Source organism: Selaginella moellendorffii, unplaced genomic scaffold, assembly GCF_000143415.4.
Source record: "Selaginella moellendorffii unplaced genomic scaffold, v1.0 SELMOscaffold_36, whole genome shotgun sequence".
In the NCBI taxonomy this organism is placed as follows: Eukaryota; Viridiplantae; Streptophyta; class Lycopodiopsida; order Selaginellales; family Selaginellaceae; genus Selaginella; species Selaginella moellendorffii.
Window position 1 is genome coordinate 1292759 of NW_003314297.1, and position 24121 is coordinate 1316879.

The window sequence follows — 24121 nt, forward strand, 5'->3', positions numbered from 1 at the left end:
ATTTTAGGGTTCTTCGCTCCAAGGAAAGGGTTTAAGGGGTTTAAGACAGAAATGTTTTAGGGTCTTCATGCTCGCCCTGGGCAGCCGATTTCTTCGTCCCGGTCTTCGTTTACAGTGCGGATCTGGTCCTCAGCATCGGCATTGCATTGCGACTACGGTGAGTTTGAGATACGGCTCGACCGCTTTCGATTGATCTCGTCTCTCTGACAGGCGAGCATGGTTTCCAAGCCATTTGTGTGGACTCCAAATTTTATTCCAGTGGAACACGACGACATTTCAGAGTTTCCAGAGAGTAAGAAGAGAGAACGAAGAAAACGATCGCATTGTCACGAATTTTGATTTTGCAGCTGGAAGCTTTCGAGTGGTTTCATACAACATTCTTGCACAAGTAGTGATTTAAATCTTTTTTCTTAGCTTCGATCGATCGAAACGTTTTGTGTTCTTGTTCTTTTGCAGGTCTATGTGAAGAGTTCGCTGTTCCCTCATTCGCCATCCTTGTGTTTGAAGTAAGTTTCTCATCATTTTCTTGTCAAGTTTTTGCATCGCCGAGCATTTCTTTCGAAGGTGGAAGACGCGCTCAGAGCAAGTTCTATCGCGTCTTTTGTCTCTGGACGCTGATCTCCTTTGTCTCCAGGTTTGCGTTCGTTTATTCTGTAAGCTCAAAGCCTCCCTCTTCGTTTTCTTTGCAGGAGCTAGACGAATTTGAGAGCTTCTACAAGCCTCTCCTTGAAAGCAAAGGCTACTCTAGCATCTACGTACAGAGAAGTGGCAAGAAACGCGATGGCTGCGGCATCATCTACAAGGCCAAATGGTTAGCCTCGGATTGATTTTGCGAGGTTTGTTTGATATTTCATTCTACTCAGGTGCCAGCTGCTAAAACAACAGTTTCTCGACTATAACGACATCGCGCCTGATGAAACCACAGCCGGAAGAGCGTCGGAATCCGTCGGTATATATCCACACACGCCGATGTATTGTCTCTGATTTCTCAGTTCCAGAGGAAGAGAACAACAGAGATGTGAGCGATCCACGCGTGCGCTTTCGAAGGAACTGTGTTGGAATTTTTTCGGCCTTTCGCTTCAATCACGCGCCTAGTAACATTGTTGTGATTGCAAACACGCACCTATACTGGTAAGATAGTTCTGCCGAGTTCTTTATATCCTTTTTCTTTCCCAGGGATCCAGCGCTGCAAGACGTGAAACTCGCACAAGCCAAGTACCTGCTTGCAAAGCTCTTGCAGTTCGAGAAGGAGATATCTCAAGAATTCAACTCCAATCCTGTCGTTCTAGTCGCAGGGGATTTCAACTCCACTCCGGGTGATCGGGTAAAGTCTTTCATTCAAAGCTTGGAAAATGGAACAAATGCCGTCTTCTCTCTTCTCAGGTGTACAACTATATCACCTCCGGGCGTCGCAACTCCGGCCCCGACGTCGAGCTCTCTAGTTTCAAGGTGCCCGACTTGGAGAGCTTGAAAGTCCCAGCGATCCCACTCGACAGCCTGTACGCCGCTGCACAAGGCGAGCCAGCGTTCACGAACTGCACCCCGGATTTCACAGGAACTCTGGACTACATCTTCTTCAGTCCCTCGGCGTCCATGAGACCAAAGACGATCTTAGAGGTGCCTCGGCCGGATGCTCCAGACGTCAAGGGAGGGCTCCCAAACCATTTCCACCCCAGCGATCATCTTCCCATAGGAGCGGACTTCAGCCTCTCGTGAAGAAGCAGCTCGTCCAGCAAACCAAAGCTTATCTTCGCTCCTTGAAGAACGGGTGTCTTAGAGCTTCTTTCGCTGTCAGCCGATCGGAGGCTCCATATCTAAGGAGACCCTCGAGCAAGTCTGTCAAGGAACTGGCAGAGTGCTCGACATGCAGTTGTACAAGCTCCTATTGAGGGAAAAACACAGACATGAACGGGAAGGAGTTTTTATTTTTCAATGTGTACACTACCTTGAGCCGTGGTAACCTTTTCACTGTCCGGATACTCTCGAGAGAAGAGGCTGCATCGGGCCAGTTTAGTTCCCTCCCGTTTTTGAAGTACTTCTGAGCTTTTCTACTGTAGAAAGCACCGTGGGATGAGCCACAAGGTTTATAGATCCAGTACAAATCCGACTTACTCTACGTTATCGATTATGCGTCTGGGAATGGGACCGAGAATTCTTTCCATCATTGCCAGGTGCTCGAGATTTTCGTGAGTCTGAAACAATGGATCTCCCTGGAAGCAGCCAAGAAATATGAGATTAATGGACTTTGCAGTTTTCTTACCGAGAAAAGCTCCACTAAGATGCAACCAACGCTCCACAAATCACACGCGTACGACCATCCAAGGCCTAGAAAATATGTATTGTCAAGATAACACTTAAGCAAAAGAAACACCCAACGTACCCAGGATGATCTCGGGTGCTCTATATTGCCTTGTAGACACTATGGACGAGTGGTGCTGGTTTTCAAACGTCGCACTCCCAAAATCTATCAGCCTTATTTCAGCTGATGTCGGTGTCCTGGTTAAGTGTTTATCCAGTCGAGCAGACTGTAACGGAAAAAGTGTTAATATTACTAGAAACGATCTAACAAAATGCACTACCTTGTAGTCGAGTGTCTTCACGTATGCCGAAGAGACCAGCAGTATGTTCTCCGGTTTTAAATCAGTATGAATCAAAGATAGCTCATGTAAGTCTATTAAAACAGGAAGCAAACAACAGTGCATCAATAACACGGGAGCTATAAACGAAAACATCAAACGCGGCATACATGCTACAGAATTCAAAAGCTGCCAGCCGACATGTTCTATCGAGAATGGCCGGTAGCTATTCTTTTTCAGGAAATCGTACAGGCTTGGTCCAAGCTTTTCCGACACCTAAGTTCGCCAGTAAGTTTAGATGATGGTAAGGAAAATAAAATAAAATCGAGAAACTTACGATGCAGACATGATTCCGGTAATCGAACCACTCTTTCATCTGAAGACAGCCACTGCAAACAAAGGCTAAGAACTTTATGATGCTTAGTTGCAAGCTTTACCGTTTGCCATTCTTGTCATGCTTTTGAAGTGCTTTTAGAACGTCAATTTCAATCAGAGTGGCTTCTCTGTATTTTGGGACGTTTCTTATAACTTTAATGGCCACAAACTCCTGATACTTCCGGCTTTGATTTACTACTAAATTGCTCTCTATGGACTTCGAAGTTCCTACCATGAGTATAATTCCTTCTTTAGTTTACTTCAAATTTGTGTCATTGAAACTTTTTCTTCTAGGTTTACTAGAAGACGTGGAAGAAAAGGAGGTGGATGGCCTTTCATCCAATTTTAGTGATTCGAACTGTGATTCAGGTGTGGATAATGATAATGATGCTCTCCTAAAGGTTTGTTTAGTTTCCAGTCTCTTAGATTCATGATTTGCGATATTTCTAGGCCTTCTATAATTTTTTGCGATTGAGGGGATTTAGTAGTCCAGCTGCATTTAGCACCTAGATACACCTAAAGATCCTCAAGACTAAGACTATTGTTTACCTTGCATGCTATCTTAGAATTTCCAAGCCAACACTGTACAAATACATGTGGCTTGTTGATCCAAATTGGAGAAGTGTATATTACAGAGTACCACCTGAAAAGGTACTTTATCACATTCAGACTAACAATGCCATGAATCGAGGTGGCACAAATTGAGGGATTATCAATTCTTTATCTAGTTGTCAAACTAGAGGATATTAGTTTAGCTGACACCAAATTTGTCAAGCCTTAACCACTCACAATCTAACTAGGCTGGAATAGAGGCACATGACAAGGATTTGACGATGGATTTATAAGAATGAGAAGGTTTATACACTTTGCTATATGGATTGTGAGTATTCTTTCATTTTTGCTTTTTTGTCAGCATATGTGGTAACATGTTTATTGTAGTATATTGCAAGCTTGTAAGCTATGGTTTCTATGTATATGCCATTATTTGTAGGGCAACTCATTATATTGTAGCTTGTGAGCTAGCTACCTCCAAAGAATCCCATGCAATATTCAACATATGTGCGTAGGCTGTTTGTCAATTTGGAAGGCTCAAGCGCATTCGGAGCAACAATGCTTTAGAGCACAATGAGGTTGAGAGGGACATGATTTGCTGTTTTCGTCCTGTAGCTAAGAGCTTCATACGTGGGACATCAACACGTAACTAGGTACTCACAATGTTAGAGTTTTTTCAAATAAAAACTAAATCAAATTTGTTTTACAGCACATAGTGCATTTGTGGAGAGAGTTCTTTGAGTGCATGGTATGGTTTTATAAGCACCTTTTTAGTCCATGGAAGACATAGAAATTCTCAATGTATCTAATCCATGGCACAACTAGAGTCTACATTGTGTCTTTGCTCCGCACCTCAAGAAGGATATTTCACACTGGGTTGCAACCTAGAACTTCTATGATGTCCGTCCGTATCAATGTGGTAATTATTTTAGACCATCTTATGTTCTTGCAAATTTATTTCAACTGATGGAACGAGAGCTTGGGTAAAAATTTTCGTAATGTTACAGAATTCTTTATAAATTATGCTTTTGTAAGATTATATCGGCTGTTGGTGAAAAAGATATTGAAGACATACCGGGACCTTTTCTCTCCAATGTTGAAGGTGCAACTCTGTCAAAGGTAATCTTTAGAGCAAGAATAGAACAATTTCTTTTAATCTATTTCATTGTGCTTGGCTACCTTATAAGCTCTTGGCACTGTTTAAAACCAAGCATTTTTTATGCATCGGGAGGGACTCAATTTGGATGAGTAATATTTACTTTATTTGGATCTAACAATGGAGTGTGCAATGGCTAATATTACGGGTGTAAATCTACCACTACATCGAGAGTGCTTTGCTTACAGCAACACCAGTGAAGCGACGAGCTTTGGAAAAATTATACTTGGCCATACTCGGAGAAAATTGAGTGTTCTTTAGTGTACATTTCAAATTTAAATTTAATTCTTGATTTCCTCAATTTTAGGGTTCCCACATTCGGGATTAGGGTTTACACCAAGTCCCAAATGTGCCTTGGATACAAGGCAATTTCATTTTATGACATGATTTTGTCGATGGTTTGTTCATTTTTCCAATCGATTCGCATCATCTAATCAGAGGCAAGGCTTCTAGTGCACACTCCCCTAATTGCAAGACCACCACCCAAGCAAGAGCGCCACAGCTACGATGGTGGGTAGCTTCTCCTCGATTAGGTTTGCATAACCAATCCCTTGTGGTTTCCATGCTCGAAGGAAGAACATTGCACGCCTCAACAGTAGTAGACACTATGCAGGAAACACTTCAGAAGCATGCACCCAAGCACTTGATGTTCTGCAATCAGTACAGCCAACAATCTCGTGAGACACACGCTAGCCACTTGATTTTCCAAACTCCGCAGCAGGGACATCAACTCCAACAACATCCCATCCACAGCTCCTGACTGCATTTGAGCAAGCAGAGTGCCACCTAACATTGCATACACTGCAACATATATGGAACCTCCAACATGTTTCGTTCTCTTCACCTTCCTTGGAAAGCAGCAGCCTAAGCATCTGAAATGAGCAAGTCCGAATGCCTCATGCCCATGGTGTTATTCAATCTGGAATGCTACCACCAACACCAACTACAAGACGTGCTCACGGAAGCCCATATAGTGCCACTACTACCAGCCCCACAACTCCACTAGCCACTACAATTCTCGCAACTCCATCTACCAATACAAGTGCTAGTATCTGGCCATCTACCTCCCGAAGCAACAAGCAGTCTAGTTCGGTAAGTTTTTCATTTATACCCGTCTTTTTTCCATGTGTTTTTCTGAGTAGGGTGAGTTGGCAATGCCACCACACCAGCGAGCTCATAGTTCCCCATCAGCATTCCACAACTACTCCCAAAGATCAACATCATCATCTAGTGGAGCTTCGATATCTAGATATATTCAAAGTAAACCCTCAGGGGGGGTTGCCATGTGAGACACAGGTATACATGACCTTATGCACTCTTCAAATTTTTTTTCTTTAGATTTGTTTGACTCATTTTTGTTTCACTGTGCTAGACTCTCTCACCGCTTGTAGCTGCATTGCACACCTATACCGATAACAATCGACAGTCTTTATTTTGTCATCGTGGATGTCATGGCAGTCGATCCAAAGTCATTGGTGGAATGTCTTCTATGACACCCTTGGTCGCTCAGCTGTTCACCACAGTCTTTGTCACCAAGTGGATTGCAATCCCGAAGACTTGGCATGTACACTTGTATAGGTAGAAAAAAGAGCCATCTATGAAGGTGACGAAACTTGATGAGCTAGCAGTGGACCTCCAAGAGTGTCTTATATGAGATGGCTTATACTCCAGTATTCGTTTCCAACCCGGCACGGCCCAACATGTGATTCTACTATTACTTCAAGCCTCAGGAATCCAACCTTAATCCATGAACAACCTAGGAGCATTTGTCTGGTGTGCAAGGCAATCCAATAGTGGTGAGGCCTATGCCGAGTCTGCAAAATTTGGCCTCAACTCTATCCGGCCTTGCTACTGGACTCCTCAAACATCATAGGGAGCTATAGCAAACAAGGCCAATGGCAACTGGGCAATAGTAATATACCTATACAATGTTATGGAACATCTTATTGACAAACATTGGCTAAGTTATCAAAAGCAAGCCTGAGCACTCGAGGAGAAGGATGTTCATGAATGTAAGTCATTATTTTTTTTAAGTTCCCTCATAAATATATGTTATAGTCTTTGCAGTTGTGGCTGCTACAAATATCTTGACTGCAAATGATGATCCCTTGGTGATAGAGCCATTTCTCCCAAGGCTAACCACGTAGGAACCAAACCAAGATGAGATTAATGAAGAAGAAGACTCTACGGATGAAGAGGACATTCTTCCATTATCAAAAGAAACTCTCCCCACATAAGACAATATGAACATCACTGAAGTAAAAGAACAAGGTGATGGTGGGGATGAACCACACTAAGGATCTCTAGAAACATCCTTGTCACCAGAGATAGTGGCTCTATGCCATGTGGCTAGTAAGAAGCATTAACATAAATGAATATTTCCTTCATTTTCTAATTTTTGAGTGCAGATAGGCCAATGGTAGTGTATGACAGTGACGGTAGAGGCCTTGAAGACCATGGTGTGCCTCCACCCCCCTTTCTAGAGGGAAGTAGCTCCACTCCACTTACTCTTATGGAGTTGCTTGACAACTTTTCCACAGTAGAGTAAGATAATTGAAAATTGTGCTATTCGAAATTGAACTAATGTTTACATGTAAATTATTGGAGTGTCAACAACGATGGATTGATGCCACCAATGCATTTAATAAAGTTATTCAGTTAACCACTCAGAATAGTGCCAACTTCATCATGTTGCAGCATGAGGAGGTTTCTGCCTTACAGGATACCAGCATAGCCCTTGAGGTGAGGGCATAAAGGGATGTTAAAGTTCTTTCACAGGTGCAATGGTTGAAACACAAGCTTTTTGGTTGCTTTAGCATAGAGAGCACAAGTGACAAGGAGATGCTAGATGTTGTTACTAGACACTCTAAGTTCCATTGGGCTAGAGGTGAAATATTTTTTCGGCGCGTGCTTTTTAGCCAAGCCATGCCTCATTAGTAGAATTGAGAGAGTGTTCTCCTTAAGCTTGGCCTTTTAAAAGCATAGTATGAGGGTGTGTTTTGTGATAACACAATCTCCTTACTAAAGGAAGCATCAATATGCCTCCTTCAATTGTTGAGTTCACAATAGCATGGTTTATTGAAAAGAGGTACGTGTATTTATTTTTTAGCATTTAGTACCATCTTATTGTTTTGTGCAGGGACCTACGTAGGAATTGGGTGGATGCACAACAATTGAGAGAATTATTTGACACTGCTGAAACACTATATTGTAAGTTCTCCCATTTCTGCATCGAAAAGGCCATGCTTTGGCCATGCTTCGGCCATACAGACTTGCTCATACACATTTGAGGCCATTTCACATTTTAGTAAGCAATGGATTGCCTATGAATTGGAGTTCCCTCACTTGTCCTTCCGGATTGCACCAAACAATGAATTCAGTTGTTTCCACTTCGCCTTCAATACTAATCTCCACACACCAAATTACAAAGTGGTCTATGCATCTGAGATTGGAGGAGCTTTGGTGTGGGAAGAAGCCATAATAGATGTAGATGAGCCACATGCAAAAGCCATTAGGGAGGTTGTTCACCAGATTCCAGGATTGGTAAGTGTAATTTTTACTTAGCTCACTATAGTAACTTTGTGTTACAGATGCATGGACTGTTTGTGCTTAGGGAAGGAGCCATGTATTGGCATCCCAGGATGCCAGTGCATTCTAAGATGTTGCAACAAGAAAAGTGGGATATGGTAAATCACAAGTTTTATATGCCTCTCATTTCTATATGCATAGGCTGTCTTTGTGGGCTAGTTGCATTCAAATGTAATACACAGGTGTCTTGCGGGTGTACAATTGCAACATTGGCAATTGCAGTTGGAGAGGTTCCAAATGAAAATGACTGACAACTTGCCTGAGGAAGATTATATGAGATGGACCTCAAAGCATGCACGCCGCATATTTAGAATCCACTCAACCAATTGTGAGGTGCATCAAGCGTAAAGGAGGAGGGCAATCGGCACAAGTCTATAGATTCCATTCTAGAGAACTTTGCAATTACCAACTACAACACAATGCTTGAGTCTAGACTCACTAAACTTGGTGAAGGTTATGAGTAGGCTGTGGAGGCATGTATGGCTGCAGTGGTCTGGCGTTACCTATTCATCAAGCCAAACGTAATGGGAGACTTACTTTGAGATGGCTTCCAACACTCAATGTGTATGGAAACTTGTTAGAGGCTTTACAAGAGTCCAGTATTGCTAGGTGGGCTTTCACTCATTGGGACAGATGCTTTGTTACAGGTCTTCTGGGTAAGGACAATCATTCCTCCTACGGAGTTCATCAACTGTCTGATCTTTGATCAGGACTTTGGAGAGAACTTCCGCAGCTAGATTGTGGATATCATCCAAGGTAACTATTTACTTTCACAAACAACTAAAACTTTTGTATATTTGAACATTTTATAGATATAAGCTCGAAAGAGTTATCCAAGTTCCTTGATAAGGAGATCCTATTTGGTACATCATCTACTCAATTTCCCAGATTCTCCACATGCACACGAGAAGTTTTCTTCCCTTTAACATACCCGTTAATGGAGTAGACCAAACACAAGATCCATCAGGCACTCCAAAATCTAGAGAGCTTGTATGGATTGGGCTGATGTTGTGGAAGTACTATAATCGAGACACTTTCACAATAAAAATAGATAATTGTCTTGAAGTATGTTTCACACTTTGAAAGAGACTCTTTCTAGTTCATTGGTGAAATTAAAGGTAAGAATATTCAAAATATTCTACAAATACCCATTATAGGCACTTGTGGCCCTTGGTACCCTTTTGGCTTATGCTTGTCTCACCAAAGGTAGCTTCCAAAGCAACTCCCAATTTAAGATCTGGGTCAAAACTATCAAGCTTGGGTGTTATATAATGCCTATCCTCACTTGAGGAACTCTCAACTTATTTCATGGTAAAACCAAAATCATCCAGGTTTGTGAACTCGTCCTCTCTTGCATCTCGAGCAGTAATATATCCCTCGCTGTCGCTTTCTTTAACAGGACCTTTCCCCCCGGCGATTGGTACAACATTAGATGGAGTCTGAGGCTGCCTTGTCAGAGGGATTCTCAAGCCTTGAGAAGAGTAGGCATTATATAGAATCCTTGGTCCTATCCCCTGTTGGATCCATTGTTGTGCCTCAAAGAAGTCATAGAATCCTCTCCAATTTGCCATGCCAAGAGGAAACCCAAAAACCTCAAACATTGCAAAAGGGTTAGAGTATATAGGAAACTATCACAAATTTACTTTTACCAAAGTGATCACAAGCTTCCAATCCCTGAAAACTCCAGTTCTTCAGCCGTAAAACACAGCATATATGTAAGCTCCTGAGTTTAGACTTCCTGGGATGTCACCTAGCCCAGTACTATTCAAGCCCAAAGACGCTTAACCCCAACTATCCCAAAACCCTTAACCGATTGGAAAAGGGGGTGCACTCTTGTTCATGGGCCCTTTCCCTCTATATTTGAACCCCTATGGATCGTCTCTCGAATCGTTCCCTTTGGTTGCTTACAATCCATCACGCTTCCCTGCAAGTTCAAGCCCTCGTGAACGGAAGCTGAAAGCCGCAGCTCTCCCGAGAGCCCCGCTCTCTTGACACCCTACCCCTCGGGTCGAGCCCAGCGGGAGCAAACTGGACTAGCCAGATGTCAATCAACATATGGTGTGATTCCCTTAAGCCAACCAACAGATTTGGACCTGAGACCGCTCCAATACCAAGTGGTATCGGAGCCAGGGACCGAGACCGGGACCGAGACCGAGACCAAGGCCGAGGCCGAGACTGAGCCCAAGCCCGAGTCCAAGTCCTAGTCCGAGTCTGAGTCCGAGTCCGAGTCTGAGAGGGTGAAAGCCCAAAGCGTTTGTCTCCCAGACCCTAGGGGGTTTGGTGAGCTCCAAAAGTATAGTAGGGGGAGGACTGCAGTGGAGCTAGTTTAGCCAGGAAAGGCCAGTTTGGCCCAGGAAGGCTGTACCCAGTGTTGGGTGATGAGCTGCCCACTGGGAAGTCCAAGACTAGAGTGAACACGAACCGACAAGCAGGGTAGCTTGGTGAACTATTCAAGAGCTAGCTCTAGTTCCCCCGGGAAATCGACTGGCCGATGCTCCCAGTCCAAGTGTGGGTGGCACTACCTACTTGGATACCTAGCATGGCTCAATGAAACCTTGCTCTAAGCCCATGGCTAGAGCACCTAAAGGTAGAAGGTGGGGAGAGTACCCATGAGGCTCGCGTAAGGCCATGGTGTTTTGAAGTGTTGTCCCAAAGTCCCAGATGGTGAAAAGGAAGAAGAGCAATCGTCTAGTGTAGTGACCAAGGATATGGTCACAGGGTGAGGAAGTCCCGAAGGACAGTGGGACTTAGAGGTCGGGTCTGCGAGCCTTCATCCAGTGGCAGTGTTGGCGAACACGGCCATCGATAGAAAAGGGACTTGGTGGGGACCGGAAAAGAGATGCTGGGGAAGGCTATTCCCCATGTCTGTGAGCATCCTAAAGATGCTAAGGAGTGGATCTGGGTTGATCACTCATGGATGGATGGCCTAGTCTTTGAGAGACAGGACTGTGATGCAGGTGGTGTTAGACCACCAGTGCGACCAATGTAAATGGGCATGGCCTTAGCATAACGGGCTGAGAGGTCGGTGGTACCTTGGGGTGTCGATCATGGGATCGGACATGTGGAGCACTTGGAGCAAGTGCAAAGGTTGAGTGGCATGGATGCCATTCTCGGGGCTAGCAAGCCCCAAGTCTTGAATGGGACTTATGGAGGTTGTGAATGAGACTCCTCCAAGTGGTCGAAGATGCGGTTAAGTGACTAAAGTAGAATGGAAAAATTAATCGCTTACATTATAGTTGCTACAAATATCTTGACTACAAATGATGGTCCCTTGGTGATAGAGCCATTTCTCCCGAGGCTAGCCATGCATGAGCTAAACCAAGATGAGATTAATGAAGAAGAAGACTCTGTAGATGAAGAGGATATTCTTCCATTACCGGAAGAACTCTCCCCGCACAAGACAACATGAACATCACCAGAATCGAAGAACAAAGTGATGGTGGGGATGAACTGCACTAAGGATCTCCAGAGACATCGTTGTCACCAAAGATAGTGGCTCCAGACCATGCGGCTGGTAATAAGTATTAACATAAATGAATATTTCCTTCATTTTCTAATTTCTGGGTGCAGATAGGCCAATGGTAGTGTATAACAGTGACGGTAGAGGCCTTGAAGACCATGGTGTGCCTCCACCCCCCTTTCTAGAGGGAAGTAGCTCCACTCCACTTACTCTTATGGAGTTGCTTGACAACTTTTCCACAGTAGAGTAAGATAATTGAAAATTGTGCTATTCGAAATTGAACTAATGTTTACATGTAAATTGTTGGAGTGTCAACAACGATGGATTGATGCCACCAATGCATTTAATAAAGTTATTCAGTTAACCACTCATGATAGTGCCAACTTCATCATGCTACAACATGAGGAGGTTTCTGCCTTACAAGATGCCAGCACAACCCTTGAGGTGAGGGCACAAGAGGATGCTAAAGTTTTCTCACGGGTGCAATGGCTGAAACACAAGCTTTTTGGTTGCTTTAGCATAGAGAGCACAAGCGATGAGGAGATGTTAGACGCTGTTGCTAAACACCCTAAGTTCCATTAAACTAGCAGTGAAATATTTTTTCGGTGCGTGCTTTCCAGCCAAGCCATACTTCATTGGCAGGATTGGAAGAGTGTTCTGTTTAAACTTGGCCTTTCAGAAGTATAGTACAAGGGTGTGTTTTGTGACAACACAATCTAACAGCTCCTTATTGAAAGAAGCATCAATGTGCCTCCTTCAATTGTTGAGTCTATAATAGCATGGTTCATTGAAAAGAGGTACGTATATCTAGTTTTTAGCACTTAGTACCATCTTATTGTTTTGTGTAGGGACCTACGTAGGAATTGGGTGGATGCACAACAATTGAGAGAATTATTTGACACTGCTGAAACACTGTATTATAAATTCTCCCATTTTTGCATCGAGAAAGCCATGTTTCGGCCATACAAACTTGTTCGTACACGTTTGAGGCCATCTCACATTCTAGTAAGCAATGGATTGCCTATGAATTGGATTTCCCTCACTTATCCTTCCAGATTGCACCAAACAATGAATTCAGTTGTTTCCAATTCGCCTTCAATACTAATCTCCACACACTAAATTACAAAGTGGTCTATATGTCTTAGATTGAAGGAGCTTTGGTGTGGGAGGAAGCCACAATAAAAGCAGGTGGGCCACATGCAAAAACCATTAGGGAGGCTGTTCACCAGATTCCAGGATCGGTAAGTGTAATTTTCATTTGGCTCACTAAAGTAACTTTGTGTTACAGATGCGTGGACTGTTTGTGCTTAGGGAAGGAGCTATGTATTGGCATCCCAAGATGCCAGTGCATTCTAGGACATTGTGACAAAAAGAGTGGGATGTGGTAAGTTAATTTAAAGCACAAGTTTTATATGCTCCTCATTTCTATATGCACAGGTTGTCTTTGTGGGCTAGTTGTTATTCCAAGTGTTCAAATGTAATGTACAAGTATCTTGCGGGTGTACAATTGCAACTGGAGAGGTTCTAGACAAGAATGACCGACGACTTGCCCGAGGAGGACTATATGAGATGGACCTCAAGGCATGCACACCGCATATTTGGAATGCACTCAACCAATTGCGAGGTGCATCAAGCCTAAAGGAAGAGGGCGATCGGCACAAGCTTGTGGATTCCATCCTAGAGAAATCTGCAATTACCAACTACAATGCAGTGCTTGAGTCTAGATTCACTAAACTTGGTGAAGGTTATGAGTAGGTTGTGGAGGCATGCGTGGCTATAATGGTCTGGCATTACCTATTCATCGAGCCAAATGTAGTGGGAGATTTACTCTAAGATGGCTTCCAACACTCAATGTGCATGGAAGCTTGTTAAAGGCCTTACAAGAGTCCAGCATTGCTAAATGGGCTTTCACTCATTGGAACAGATGTTTTGTTACAAATGTTTTGGGTGAGGACGATCATTTGTCCTGTAGAGTTCATCAACTACTTGATCTTTGATAAGGACTTTGGAGAGAACTTTCGCAGTTGGATTGTGGACATCATAGTGAGGTAACTATTTACTTTCACAAACAACTAAAACTCTTGTATGTTTGAACATTTTATAGATATAAGCCCAAAAGAGTTATCCAAGTTCCATCACTTTGTGGTTGATTCTCTACAGTTCTGATAGGGAGAGCCTATTTGGATCCAAGTTAAGAGACAGGGTACATCATCTGCTTGATTTCCTAGATTCTCCATATGCACACAAGAAGTTTCTTCCCTTTAACATACCTATTAATAGAGTGGACCAAACACAAGATCCACTAGGCACTCCAAAATCTAGAGAGCTTGTATGGATTGGGCTGATGTTGTGGAAGTACTATAATCGAGACACTTTCACAATAAAAATAGATAATTGTCTTGAAGTATGTTTCACACTTTGAAAGAGACTCTTTCTAGTTCATTGGTGAAATTAAAGGTAAGAATATTCAAAATATTCTACAAATACCCATTATAGGCACTTGTGGCCCTTGGTACCCTTTTGGCTTATGCTTGTCTCACCAAAGGTAGCTTCCAAAGCAACTCCCAATTTAAGATCTGGGTCAAAATTATCAAGCTTGGGTGCTATATGATGCCCATCCTCACTTGAGGAACTCTCAGCCTATTTCATGGTAGAACCAAAATCATCCTCTGGGTCTATGAACTCATCTTCACTTGCATCTTGAGCAGTGATATATCCCTCACTGTCGCTTTCTTCAACAAGACCTTTCCTTTCAGTGATTGGCACAACATTAGATGCAATCTTAGGCTGCCTTGTTGGAGGGATTGTCAAGCCTTGAGAGGAGTAGGCATCATATAAAATCCTCGATCCTGTCCCCTGTTGGATCCATTGTTGTGCCTCAAAGAAGTCATAGAATCCTCTCTAGTTTGCCATACCAAGAGGAAACCTAGAAACCTCAAACATTGCAAAAGGGTTAAAGCATATAGGAAACTATCACAAATTTACTTTTACTAAAGTGATCACAAGCTTCTAATCCCTGAAAACTCCAATTCTTTAGCTGCAGCACACAACATACATTGGATAGTTTTGCCCCATGCTTGGAAACCCTTTTTACAAATTTCAAAATTTGAAATGGTTATGATTGGAAAATGTTAAAAGTGTCCATTGTTATCGCTTTTCATGTTACTGCATGCAATTGCAACTTCCATATTTTCAAATCTCCTTTAACATGCTCCTTTTGAGAGAACTCTAGGTCCAAACATTAACACTATACACCTTTGTGTAGTACATAATTGAAATATAAGCCCCACCAATTCATGGAATTGGTTAGACTTCAACTTAATTTTGAGTCATATGCAAATCTTCTAAGCATCATGGTACAAAACTAAAGCATTGAGAGAGCTACACTAGAAATTAATGGCAACGAAGGATAAACTCAATGGGATGCATTAGAGATATGATTCCAAACAGTATATATCCATGGCTTTGCAATGGGGCTAGATGGAGTTCACTTATGCTTGCTATGAACACTATGTTAAAAGAGGTGTGCTAAAAAAGGATAATTCAATTTTTTTGCCAAGAGCAAAAAGCTCTAGATAAGGTAGTATAATATGCAATTTGGCCGATTGTCCATTTGGTTTGCAACATTAACAACTTGCTAGAATGCATGGGATGAATGGGTCTATTGAATGGGTCTATTGAATGGCTCCATTCTATACATAGCATGGGTCATTGCTATGGGCATGATGCCCCATCTGGGGCATAAGGATTGGATATTTGTAAAATATTTTATGCTTGTGTTTTTTTCACACTCATAATACACATGGACCAATAGCAGGCATACACATGGTGTGAGTGAAATCTGCCACAGTAACCCTTTTACGAATTGCACGCCATACATTTCTCTAGTGGAATGGAATCGCGAAATTTCTCACGGCTACTCGGACTCCACGTCACTGTCCAGATCACCGCAATGTCCTGCAATGGCACTGCCACGCGGCATCATGTGAGTGACGTGTTTGGAACACGTGTCAATCATGTATCCTCCTCGCGCCGCGGGGGGCTTATGAATGCCAGGGCAGGCCGTGTCTTCCCTAGAGACTCGCTCAAGAGAGAGCGGCAGGCCGTATCTTCCCTAGAGACGCGCGAGAGACGTGCCTTCCCTAGAGACGCGCTCAAGAGAGAGCGGCAGGCCGTGTCTTCCCTAGAGACGCGCTCAAGAGAGAGTGGCGGGCATCTTATCCTCCCTAGAGACGCGCTCAAGAGAGAGTGGCGGGCATCTTATCCTCTCTCCCGCCCTCGTTGAGCGGGCATCGGCCAGGCGCGGCGGGCGAGCAGGAGAGACACAAATGTTTTAGTTCTTCATGCTCGTCCTGGGCAGCCGATTTCTTCGTCCCGGTCTTCGTTTACAGTGCGGATCTGGTCCTCAGCATCGGCATTGCATTGCGACTGCGGTGAGTTTGAGATACGGCTCGCCCGCTTTCGATTGATCTCGTCTCTCTGATCGGCGAGCATGGTTTCCAATCCATTTGTGTGGACTCCAAATTTTATTCCAGTGGAACACGACGACAATTCAGAGTTTCCAGAGAGTAAGAAGAGAGAACGAAGAAAACGATCGCATTGTCACGAAATTTGATTTTGCAGCTGGAAGCTTTCGAGTGGTTTCATACAACATTCTTGCACAAGTAGTGATTTAAATCTTTTTTCTTAGCTTTGATCGATCGAAACGTTTTGTGTTCTTGTTCTTTTGCAGGTCTATGTGAAGAGTTCGCTGTTCCCTCATTCGCCATCCTTGTGTTTGAAGTAAGTTTCTCATCATTTTCTTGTCAAGTTTTTGCATCGCCGAGCATTTCTTTCGAAGGTGGGAGACGCGCTCGGAGCAAGTTCTATCGCGTCTTTTGTCTCTAGACGCTGATCTCCTTTGTCTCCAGGTTTGCGTTCGTTTATTCTATAGGCTCAAAGCCTCCCTCTTCGTTTTCTTTGCAGGAGCTAGACGAATTTGAGAGCTTCTACAAGCCTCTCCTTGAAAGCAAAGGCTACTCTAGCATCTACATACAGAGAAGTGGCAACAGACGCGATGGCTGCGGCATCATCTACAAGCCCGAACGGTTAGCCTCGGATTGATTTTGCGAGCTTTGTTTGATATTTCATTCTACTCAGGTGCCAGCTGCTAAAACAACAGTTTCTCGACTATAACGACATCGCGCCTGATGAAACCACAGCCGGAAGAGCGTCGGAATCCGTCGGTATAAATCCACACACGCCAATGTATTGTTTCTGATTTTCTCACTTCCAGAGGAAGAGAACGACAGAGATGTGAGCGATCCACGCGTGCGCTTTCGAAGGAACTGTGTTGGAATTCTTTCGGCCTTTCGCTTCAATCACGCGCCTAGCAACATCGTTGTGATTGCAAACACGCACCTATACTGGTAAGATAGTTCTGCCGAGTTCTTCTTTATATCCTTTTTCTTTCCCAGGGATCCAGCGCTGCAAGACGTGAAGCTCGCACAAGCCAAGTACCTGCTTGCAAAGCTCTCGCAGTTCGAGAAGGAGATATCTCAAGAATTCAACTCCAATCCTGTCGTTCTAGTCGCAGGGGATTTCAACTCCACTCCAGGTGATCGGGTAAAGTGTTTCATTCAAAGCTTGGAAAATGGAACAAACTTTTATGCCGTCTTCTCTCTTCTCAGGTGTACAACTATATCACCTCCGGGCGTCGCAACTCCGGCCCCGACGTCGAGCTCTCGAGTTTCAAGGTGCCCGACTTGGAGAGCTTGAAAGTCCCAGCGATCCCACTCGACAGCCTGTACGCTGCTGTACAAGGCGAGCCAGCGTTGACGAACTGGAGCCCGAATTTCAAAGGAACACTGGACTACATCTTCTTCAGTCCCTCGGCGTCCATGAGACCAAAAACGATCTTAGAGGTGCCTCCAGACGTCGAGGAAGGCCTCCCAAACCATTTCCACCCCAGCGATCATCTTCCCATAGGAGCGGACTTCAGCCTCTCGTGAAGCAGCAGCTCGTCCAGCGAACCAAAGCTTATCTTCGCTCCTTGAAGAACGGGTGTCTTAGAGCTTCTTTCGCTGTCAGCCGATCGGAGGCTCCATATCTAAGGAGACCCTCGAGCAAGTCTGTCAAGGAACTGGCAGAGTGCTCGACATGCAGTTGTACAAGCTCCTATTGAGGGAAAAACACAGACATGAACGGGAAGGAGTTTTTATTTTTCAATGTGTACACTACCTTGAGCCGTGGTAACCTTTTCACTGTCCGGATACTCTCGAGAGAAGAGGCTGCATCGGGCCAGTTTAGTTCCCTCCCGTTTTTGAAGTACTTCTGAGCTTTTCTACTGCACAAAGCACCGTGGAAGGTTTACAGATCCAGTAGAAATCCGACTTACTCTACGTTATCGATTATGCGTCTGGGAATGGGACCGAGAATTCTTTCCATCATTGCAAGGTGCTCGAGATTTTCGTGAGTCTGAAACAGTGGATCTCCCTGGAAGCAGCCAAGAAATATAAGATTGGAATCAATGGACTTTGCAGTTTTCTTACCGAGAAAAGCTCCACTAAGATGCAACCAACGCTCCACAAATCACACGCGTACGACCATCCAAGGCCTAGAAAATATGTTTTGTCAAGATAACACTTAAGCAAAGGAAACAGCCAACGTACCCAGGATGATCTCGGGTGCTCTATATTGCCTTGTCGACACTATGGACGAGTGGTGCTGGTTTTCAAACGTCGCACTCCCAAAATCTATCAGCCTTATTTCAGCTGATGTCGGTGTCCTGGTTAAATGTTTATCCGGTCGAGCAGACTGTAACGGAAAAAGTGTTAATATTACTAGAAACGATCTAACAAAATGCACTACCTTGTAGTCGAGTGTCTTCACGTATGCCGAAGAGACCAGCAGTATGTTCTCCGGTTTTAAATCAGTATGAATCAAAGATAGCTCATGTAAGTCTATTAAAACAGGAAGCAAACAACAGTGCATCAATAACACGGGAGCTATAAACGAAAACATCAAACGCGGCATACATGCTACAGAATTCAAAAGCTGCCAGCCAATATCACGGACATGTTCTATCGAGAATGGCCGGTAGCTATTCTTTTTCAGGAAATCGTACAGGCTCGGCCCAAGCTTTTCCGACACCTAAGTTCGCCAGTAAGTTTAGATGATGGTAGGAAAACAAAAAAAAATCGAGAAACTTACGATGCAGACGTGATTCCGGTAATCGAACCACTCTTTCATCTGAAGACAGCCACTGCAAACGAAGGCTTTAAGAACTTTATGATGCTTAGTTGCGAGCTTACCGTTTGCCATTCTTGTCATGCTTTCGAAGTGCTCTTAGAACGTCGATTTCAATCAGAGCGGCTTCTCTGTATTTTGGGACGTTTCTTATAACTTTAACGGCCACAAACTCCTGATACTTCCGGTCCCAGCATTCCAAAACGCGACCAAAAGTACCTGCATTTACTCTGGTAAACAACGAGAAAGGAAACTAAACTATAAGCACCTTCACCCATCTTGCTGATGACTTTGTCTGCAACACACAAAAGAAAAAAGCTCGCATTAGAATGCGGGGAAACAAACAAGACAAGCAAAAGGATCACGCAGCTAAAGGCTCGACCCAAGGAAAAAAAAAGCGTAAAAGAAACGTAAAAAACGCAAGAAAAAAAAATTACAGCGAGGTGTAATGTTCTCTCCCAGCTCAAAAACGTAGTGACCATCCTTGTCATCTTCACGCCAGGGAGGCGAAGCAGCAAGAGTATCGCTATGGAACCCGTTATAGTTAGCTCTCTGCTCCTTGTGGTGCCGACTAACATATGATGAGGGCTGGGCCTCCTACACACACAAAAAGAAAAAAAATTGCCAAATTCCCCCAAGTGTCATGTCTGGACGTTTTAGAATGCTAGATGCACTAATTCCCGCGGCGGACTCTAGAAATCTCACTATCCCTTTGCAGATCTTTGGCCAGCGAAGAATCACTAACCTCATCGCGGTAGGCGGAGCGCGGCCGCTTCCCTCGCCGCTCCATTCACAGGCTCTTTAGGGTTCTTCGGTGTTTTAGACCTAAATAGTCGCCGCATCTTTTTTTCTTTTTTTTTTAAAAGCACCATTTGGGCTTAATAAAGTGGGGATGAGCCCAGGTTGGAGACTGGCCCTTGGAACCAGTATCGGGCGCTGAGGAGCCAGTAAGTCATGGTAAATGTGAAAACTCCCCCCACAGCGACGGGCGTGTAATTGAAGGATTTACTGGTGACGGGGTAGACGATAGGGAGGCAGAAGAGCACGGTGATGAGGGCCACCCACACCACGGAGATCCAGCCCGTCACCAGGCCAAGGAATTTACCCAGGTGAAAGGGGCCCGGTACAAAAGAATTACGGGCAATAGTTACCCGGAAGAGGATGGGCAGTGCATAAGAGATGCACGATCCAATGGTGGCGATTGAGACCATCGCTTGGAATGCCACGGAGCTTCCCAAGTACTGCGTGTGTAGATGTGTAGAAAACTTGTAAGTTAAAAAGAGAAGTTTTACTTACTGGAAGAGCCATGCAAAACGACACCACGACCGCCAGCCAGACGGCGTTGGATGGAATATCCCGCTTGTTGACTTTGTGCCACAGGCGCGACAGCGGTACGGCTCCATCCCGGGAGAAAGCGTATGCCATCCTGAGATTATTCGGTTAGAATAATCACGGAATAATCATTCCATACATACGTTACCTGGAGTTGCTTGTCACACAGCTCATGCAGCAGAGGAAGACGGCGACGGCCACGATTGCGAGGCACACGATGCCGCCGCCGCCGCTTCCGTACCGCATCTTAAAGGCATCATAGAACGCCTGGGCCACGGCATATCCCCTTGCATCGTTGTCTAGGCTCAAGACATGATCCACGTCTGTGATGATAAATGTGATGCCGAGAAGGTAGATGGCGCCGATCACGACCGAAATTCCCACCGCACTGACGATTCCGTACGCGCCGTTCTTGTCCGCGGACTTGGTCTCCTCAGACTGATAGAAAGCGAGATTATTCCAGAGAGATTCGTGGAATCCCTTTACCATGTGAGCTGATGCGTCGTATCCGATCAGCGAGTACTGGCTCATCAATAAGCCCACGACGAAGACGTAGAGGCTACTCCCGATGCCGCTTCCATTGTCTTTGTAGAAGTACGAAAATACGAACTTGGCACTTCGTCTCTCCGGAGCAACAGCGAGGACCAAAATGGTGATGAGGAAAACTCCTGTGATATCGCAAAGCAATTCACCAGTGATGTGAAACTATCTCCACTTACCAATGCAATTCCATATCACCGCCAGCGTTCCCAAGCGAGAAACCCACTTGATCTCCAAGTTATTAATCAGGCCATGCATAAGCAAGAAAATTCCATGGAATCCAATGACCACGTACTTGGAAGCGTAGTATCCTCCATCTCGCCCTCCGGTGGCGAGCAGAATAATCACTTGGACAAGTATCGCCATTGAGAAATTGGCACTGGTGGTCGTCGCCCACTACTCCAAATTCCACATCCATAAAGAACAAACAAGAAAAACAATGGTGACGACCTTAAGAAATTGATTAAAAATTTCTCATCAGACCTGTCCAAATATGTTGAACCTGGAAAAGTTTTACTCCATTTTTTCAGGAAGAAGGGAGAAATTAAAAAATCAACTATACCATCCAGTGATCCATGAAGCAAATGGCCCCCATTTGGGGCCGGCAAGGCTATAGCTCCAAAAGTAGAGACCTCCAGAGGTGGGATACGCTGAGCAAATCTCCGCCATGGAGAGGGCAATGCACATAGTGAAGAAGCTGACGATAATCCAGCCATAGACGATCGAAACAGGGCCTCCGTACGTAAGACCCGTGTTGTACGTAGTCGTGACGCCTGTGAGAATTGAGATGATGGCGAAGGACAATGCGAAGTTTGAGACAACCCTGGTTGCAAGAACACAGATTGGATTGAATCACAATCGTGTCTCCCTGTGAATTTCGGGAATGAAGTATACTTACGAGAGAGATCGCTTGAGCTCCTGTTTGTAGCCCAGCTCCTGGAGCCTCTTTTGCCCGGAGTCCATTGATCTCCTCTAGAGATCAATCACGAATCAAGAAATATTTGCGCGCGGCGCGCGTTGCGATAGCTCTTCCACGATTCAACGCGAAAAACATTGAAAATTGAGACACACAGCAAACACGCTTTCTTTCCAGCCATGTATTCTTTTCTCAAAGGCCACCCACGGTCAAGATCGATCGGACCGCTCGAGCACAACGGATCGGACGGTGATCCCACGTTTTGGGAAGCTCCAAATCAAGTAGCATAGAGGTTTGAAAGAAGAGCATATGATTTTGGATCCAATCGCAAGAGCTCTCCTGCATTGCGATCGCCGCATCCAACATCTCCCTGGATCCGGCACGCGCCCAGCAGCGTGTTCATCGCCACGTCGCTGGGAAGAAAGGGCATGTTTTGGAGGAGATCCTCCGATTGCTCGAGCATCCCAATTCGGCCCAGGAGATCCACGACGCAGCAGTAGTGATCCAGCGCCGGTTCGATCGAGTGATCCGATATCATCCAGTAGAAGCACTGGATTGCCGGATCGAGTAGCCCGGCGTGGCTGAAAGCTGCCAGGATTGCCACGAATGTGGGTTGCGATGCTCGAACGCCCCCTTGGAGCATGGATCGAAAGAGGGATAGAATCTCTTGGAAAACCGAACCCGCCAGGGCATAGGCAGTGATTAAAGTGTTCCATCCAGAGGCATTGTGGAAGGGCATTCTCGTATCAAACAAAAGCTTGGCTGTTTTAATATGCCCACTTTGGGCATACGCAGCAAGAACAGTGTTCCAAGAAAAAGTGTCGTGTTTTGGTAACATTTCAAAACATCTCTCCACTTTTTCTACATGGTAACTTTGTAATGAAGAAAAAAGTAGAGCGTTCCATGCGACAATATCACGCTGCGGCATCTCGTAGAAGATTCTCTCCGCCTCTTTGATATGCCCTTTCGCGGTATATGCGGTAATAAGAGCCGTCCAAGAGAGAACACTCCATTTGGGCATTCTGTCGAAGAGGGCTTTCGAAAATACTGTAATCACACACTCCCAAGACATGATTTGGCGCTCCGGCATTCTCTCAAACACAAGCTTTGCTTTCGAGAACTCCTCGTTTCGTACGAGACCGTGGAGGAGAATGTTCCATGATACTGAATCCCATCCCGGGGATCTCCCGTATACCTCTAGTGCGAAGTGTACATTGCTTCTCTGAGCATACGCATTGACGATTGAATTCCATGACACCAGGTCACGCTCTTTTCTCAGTGTAAAGACATTCCAGGCATCGTCTAGATGCCCATTCTCGGCATAAGCCACGGCTAGTATATTCCATGACGCCGTGTCCCATCCAGGCATGGAATCGAAGATGCTTTTGGCGGCAAAAGGGTGTCTGCTCTGGGAATATGCCGAAAGAATTGAGTTCCAGGCAATTCCATCTTTATACAGCATTTGATCAAACAAGGTTTTGGCTTCAAATGTACAGGAGTTAGCGGCATAGGCAGAAAGCAGTGTTGTGAGGCAATGGAGACAGTGCTCTGGCATCTTTTGTAATACGATCTTTGCAAATTCCAAGATTCCAGCTTGGATGTATCCTCTGACGAGATAGATCCAGGAATCTTTGTCTCTCTCCAGCATAGAATCAAACGTTCCTTTACCTTGTGACAAGACTCCTGACTGGAAATAACGCAACAGCAAAGAATTCCATCCCAGAACATTGTGTTGTGGCATCTTGCCTAGGAAACCTTCGAGCATATTCAAATTGCCGTGCACAGTATAGCAGGATAGTAGAATGTTCCACGAGGATAGAATTCTTACCGGCATCTGATCAAAGAGAATCTTTGCAAGATCCAGATTTCCAGCCCGGGCATATGCCATCAGCATGGCATTGAAAGCCAAGGAATCCCATTCTGGCATATTCTCAAAGATCTTAGACGCTTGAAAACAACTCCCACGTCTCGCAGTTCCTGCCAAGATAGTGTTCCATGTTACGGCATCTTTCTGCGAGGCTTTAAAAAAGATACCACTTGCGTCGTCAAGATACCCGCTTTGGGCATATGCCGCTATTATCATATTTACAGAGTAAGCATTGGGCCCGTTGATGGAGTCAAAGACACTGCGGGCATCTTTGGGACTTCCACACTTGCCAAACATTTCAATCATTAAGTTGGCGAGGTATCTATCATGGCGGTGGTCACTCCTGGATATCCAGTCGTACAGTTTCGTACATTCCGACAAGAGCCGTGAGTCACCGTGGAGCTTTATGCTCCCGGCAAGCTTAGCTTGCATGGACGAATCTCTTCATCATCTAGCAGGATATATGCTGGAAGTGCTCCGGTAATATGCTCGAGAATATGCACGCGTACGGTAAAAGAACGCTCGAGCATCT

General features: G+C 44.7%; 6 protein-coding genes across 9 annotated transcripts; 2 read left to right on the top strand and 4 right to left on the bottom strand.

Annotated features, from left to right (window-relative positions):
- Positions 1–19: 19 nt before the first annotated feature.
- On the top strand, positions 20–1928 carry LOC9653288 (carbon catabolite repressor protein 4 homolog 4). Its single transcript, XM_024683033.1, has 10 exons — positions 20–157; positions 211–292; positions 348–388; positions 457–506; positions 565–634; positions 690–811; positions 864–949; positions 999–1131; positions 1177–1324; positions 1384–1928. Exons 1-10 carry the CDS (start codon positions 68–70, stop codon positions 1714–1716), a joined length of 1155 nt encoding a protein of 384 aa, XP_024538801.1. The 5' UTR covers positions 20–67; the 3' UTR covers positions 1717–1928.
- Positions 1727–19773, bottom strand: LOC9658190 (serine/threonine-protein kinase AFC2). 4 transcript variants are annotated; one of them, XM_024683029.1, is made up of 12 exons: positions 19680–19773; positions 19372–19531; positions 19203–19229; positions 19000–19153; positions 18899–18950; positions 18724–18838; positions 2580–2746; positions 2381–2525; positions 2261–2325; positions 2113–2210; positions 1946–2051; positions 1727–1882 (listed from the first exon to the last, which is right to left on the bottom strand). In XM_024683029.1, exons 1-12 carry the CDS (start codon positions 19722–19724, stop codon positions 1745–1747), a joined length of 1272 nt encoding a protein of 423 aa, XP_024538797.1. In that variant the 5' UTR covers positions 19725–19773; the 3' UTR covers positions 1727–1744. The 4 variants fall into 4 exon arrangements, with proteins under 4 accessions (XP_024538797.1, XP_024538800.1, XP_024538798.1 ...); XM_024683032.1 differs by lacking the exons at positions 1727–1882; positions 1946–2051; positions 2113–2210; ... (1 more) ...; positions 2381–2525; positions 2580–2746 and adding exons at positions 17640–17863; positions 17927–18032; positions 18084–18181; ... (1 more) ...; positions 18358–18502; positions 18557–18648; XM_024683030.1 differs by lacking the exons at positions 1727–1882; positions 1946–2051; positions 2113–2210; ... (1 more) ...; positions 2381–2525; positions 2580–2746 and adding exons at positions 17640–17863; positions 17927–18032; positions 18084–18181; positions 18238–18302; positions 18358–18648.
- On the top strand, positions 16003–17718 carry LOC9658189 (carbon catabolite repressor protein 4 homolog 4). The gene is made up of 9 exons (XM_024683034.1): positions 16003–16275; positions 16331–16371; positions 16440–16489; positions 16548–16617; positions 16673–16794; positions 16847–16932; positions 16983–17115; positions 17164–17311; positions 17377–17718. Exons 1-9 carry the CDS (start codon positions 16200–16202, stop codon positions 17695–17697), a joined length of 1047 nt encoding a protein of 348 aa, XP_024538802.1. The 5' UTR covers positions 16003–16199; the 3' UTR covers positions 17698–17718.
- Positions 19774–19775: 2 nt separating the features above from the next.
- On the bottom strand, positions 19776–21787 carry LOC9653290 (amino-acid permease BAT1 homolog). Its single transcript, XM_024683025.1, has 8 exons — positions 21705–21787; positions 21369–21629; positions 21290–21308; positions 20986–21202; positions 20753–20934; positions 20415–20704; positions 20231–20360; positions 19776–20175 (listed from the first exon to the last, which is right to left on the bottom strand). Exons 1-8 carry the CDS (start codon positions 21767–21769, stop codon positions 19813–19815), a joined length of 1527 nt encoding a protein of 508 aa, XP_024538793.1. The 5' UTR covers positions 21770–21787; the 3' UTR covers positions 19776–19812.
- Positions 21788–21999: 212 nt separating this feature from the next.
- Positions 22000–22743, bottom strand: LOC112349141 (pentatricopeptide repeat-containing protein At4g02750-like). The gene has a single exon (XM_024682946.1). It carries the CDS (start codon positions 22741–22743, stop codon positions 22000–22002), a length of 744 nt encoding a protein of 247 aa, XP_024538714.1.
- Positions 22744–22775: 32 nt separating this feature from the next.
- Positions 22776–24021, bottom strand: LOC112349142 (pentatricopeptide repeat-containing protein At4g02750-like). Its single transcript, XM_024682947.1, has 2 exons — positions 22981–24021; positions 22776–22886 (listed from the first exon to the last, which is right to left on the bottom strand). The coding sequence occupies exons 1-2, from the start codon at positions 24019–24021 to the stop codon at positions 22776–22778; spliced, it is 1152 nt and encodes a 383-aa protein (XP_024538715.1).
- Between the last annotated feature and the right edge of the window lie 100 nt (positions 24022–24121).